Here is a 2,500-nt window from a genome sequence, read left to right as displayed (position 1 = left end):
GTCATCCGATTTCTATTTTATTTTTATTTTTTTGCAAATTTAATGTTGTTTGTATCATTTTTCTTGAGGCGTACGTTCTCGGTTAATTCCAGTTTTGTTATATCGCCCCACATGTAACTCGATTTGATACAGTATTCGAGTTCATCGTTCTTACCGCCACCACGTATAACGGGTAAAATTTGTCGGAAATCTCCAGCACAAACAAAAACTTTTCCTCCCATAAACTTATCATTTTCAAGAATATCCCTCAACGTTATATCGAGTGCGGTCAACGTATTCTTCTTTGCCATTACGACTTCGTCCCACACAATTAAAGACGTCATCTCTAACAACTTTGCAAGTTCACTTCTCTTCTTGATTGCGCATGCTTTTATTTCATTGTATTCCATCAACGGTATCTTGAACATGTTGTGAGCAGTTCTCCCTCCATGGAGAACTGTAGCGGCGATACCCGAAGACGCAACAGCCAAAGCTATTTTTCCCTGCGAACGTACAGTATCAAGTAACAAATTCAAGACAAACGATTTCCCCGTGCCGCCGGCAGCGTTTACAAAAATTCCATTGTTGTCGTATCGGTGTCCGTGTTCTACTCGAAACATTGCAGTGTCGTAAATTTGTTTTTGTTTATCATCTAACATTGGCTCTTTCACATTAACATCGTCTTTCAGCCTTTTTTTGTTATACAACTTTTCTCTTCGAATAACGTTTGACGTTTTCTCACCACCTCTAGAAGGAGGAAGCCCGTAATCGGTGATGGACCCTCCTCCACAATTCCACACCTGTTTTTGTATATCATCTAACGCATCCAAGTATATTTCATCATTATACTCTGTTAGATTGTTTGTATGGAGAAAATCACTTGCAAAAAGATCTTTAGTCTCTTCCCAAATCCTGGATTGATCTTCAAGGTCTGAAAACACCAACATACTCGCATAAGTTTCTCTTAGACGATACCTATCGTTAGTGTGGTTGATTATTTCCAGAATTGTCATTTTCCATGTTTCTTCATCACTTGAAAGTCCTAAAGCTTTGACAGCTTCTCGGTAAGAGGGATGCATCACACCTTCAATTGTTCGAAGATCTTCATACGAAGTAGGCCCTGGTTTGTGTGTTAGGAGAAGTCTCAAATAGAACAGTTCTACTGTCGTGGTGGTCACGGCGCGAATGCGTCCTAGTGAAAAAGTAGGCCCTTGACGTTCTTCCCAGCATAAACACTTGGCGTTATAAACGAAATGGTGAGGCAACTCATGATAAAGCAAAGAGGCGGCAAAAGTATTCCTTGAACACAACTTGAAAAAGACAGTTAGTTGAGTGTCTTTACGGGCTCTTTTTTCTAGCTCCCTTTCAGATGAACGTTCATCGTAAAATATTTCGTTTTCGCCCTCCAAGTGCAAGTCTAATGTCATCACCGGCGGGTAACTTTTATGTATTTCAAATTTAAATATCTTCCACGTTGCCTCGTTTGCGTTTATGAATCTTGCTTCCTGGAAGTTTTTTACTTTGTTTACCGTTTCACCATCAATAGAGTTGACAAAAAGGATTCTATCACAGCCTTTGTTAACATATTTTGTAACATATGCAATACATTTAATTGAATTTGAACATTCAACGTTTATGTGGGCGTTGTACTTCAAGCAAAGGTACGGATTGTAAGGTACGACCCACGAATTATCGATAACTTTTTCCTCTTTTTTAATTGTCACTTTGAATGAATTTCCTCCTTCCCCGATTGACCTTCGCTTATATTCAGGGTATCCGTTGTTGCCAAATAATAAGTCACTTCGGCAAGTCTTAGGGAATTTTTTTCCTCCACATTTTCCAAAGCTTGCATTCTTTCCTTGGCAACACGGTTGTGATTCGTCGTACCCCTTACATGGACCATGAATCATACATCTTGTAACAACATCGTATAATCTGGGTTCTTCATTCTTATCGGGGATTTCAGCTGAAATGAACTGAGAAACCGTATCAGCGGTAACACGATCGTCCATCCACAATAAAATGTGTGCATGGGGAAGTCCACGTTTCTGCCATTCTATACTGTATAAGTTGGCTTTAACTTGACCAAAAATCTTACCGTGGGTTAAATCTTTCATCAGACTATCAACTTTTAACTTGAAAATCCTGCTAACCAAATCAGGACGATCTCCTAGGCACCGCGTTGACGCGGAACCTGTATCGTTCATCGCTTCACGTAATTCAAGACACTTTGGGTTCACAGTAAAGGTTATGAAATAATCAGGAGAGCCATAGTAGGTAACATAAGCAAGAGCATCTTGTTGTCGTTCTTTCATATACCGAGGACCTCCAATGAAAGAAGCGGGCAGAACTACCCTTTGTCCAGTATCACTGCCTTTATTTGTACAGTTTAGTATGTCTGCTCTTTCTTTGCGGATTTGGGATTGGTTCAGTTCGAAATACGTTAACTTATTAGATTCCATTTTCACGTAATTATCAACCACAAATTGTTGAAACAGCCTCCTACTTTTAGTTATGTGAT

The 2,500-nt window shown here is 39.5% G+C and overlaps 1 protein-coding gene across 1 annotated transcript in view; it reads right to left on the bottom strand.

The window, feature by feature from the left end:
• The window catches only part of LOC143028110 (uncharacterized), a 9,671-nt gene that overhangs the window by 7,065 nt on the left and 106 nt on the right, over positions 1 to 2,500 (bottom strand). Inside the window, exon 1 of the mRNA XM_076189749.1 lies at positions 523 to 2,500. This exon is cut by the window's right edge and continues 106 nt beyond it. Coding sequence (XP_076045864.1) covers positions 523 to 2,500 — 1,978 coding nt within the window. The remainder of the gene's footprint in view (positions 1 to 522) is intronic.

Source organism: Oratosquilla oratoria, chromosome 1 (assembly GCF_046742065.1).
Source record: "Oratosquilla oratoria isolate Oo_2021 chromosome 1, ASM4674206v1, whole genome shotgun sequence".
NCBI classification, from domain to species: Eukaryota; Metazoa; Arthropoda; class Malacostraca; order Stomatopoda; family Squillidae; genus Oratosquilla; species Oratosquilla oratoria.
The sequence above is the reverse complement of the archived record's forward strand: the minus strand, read 5'-3'. Positions and strand labels throughout refer to the sequence as shown.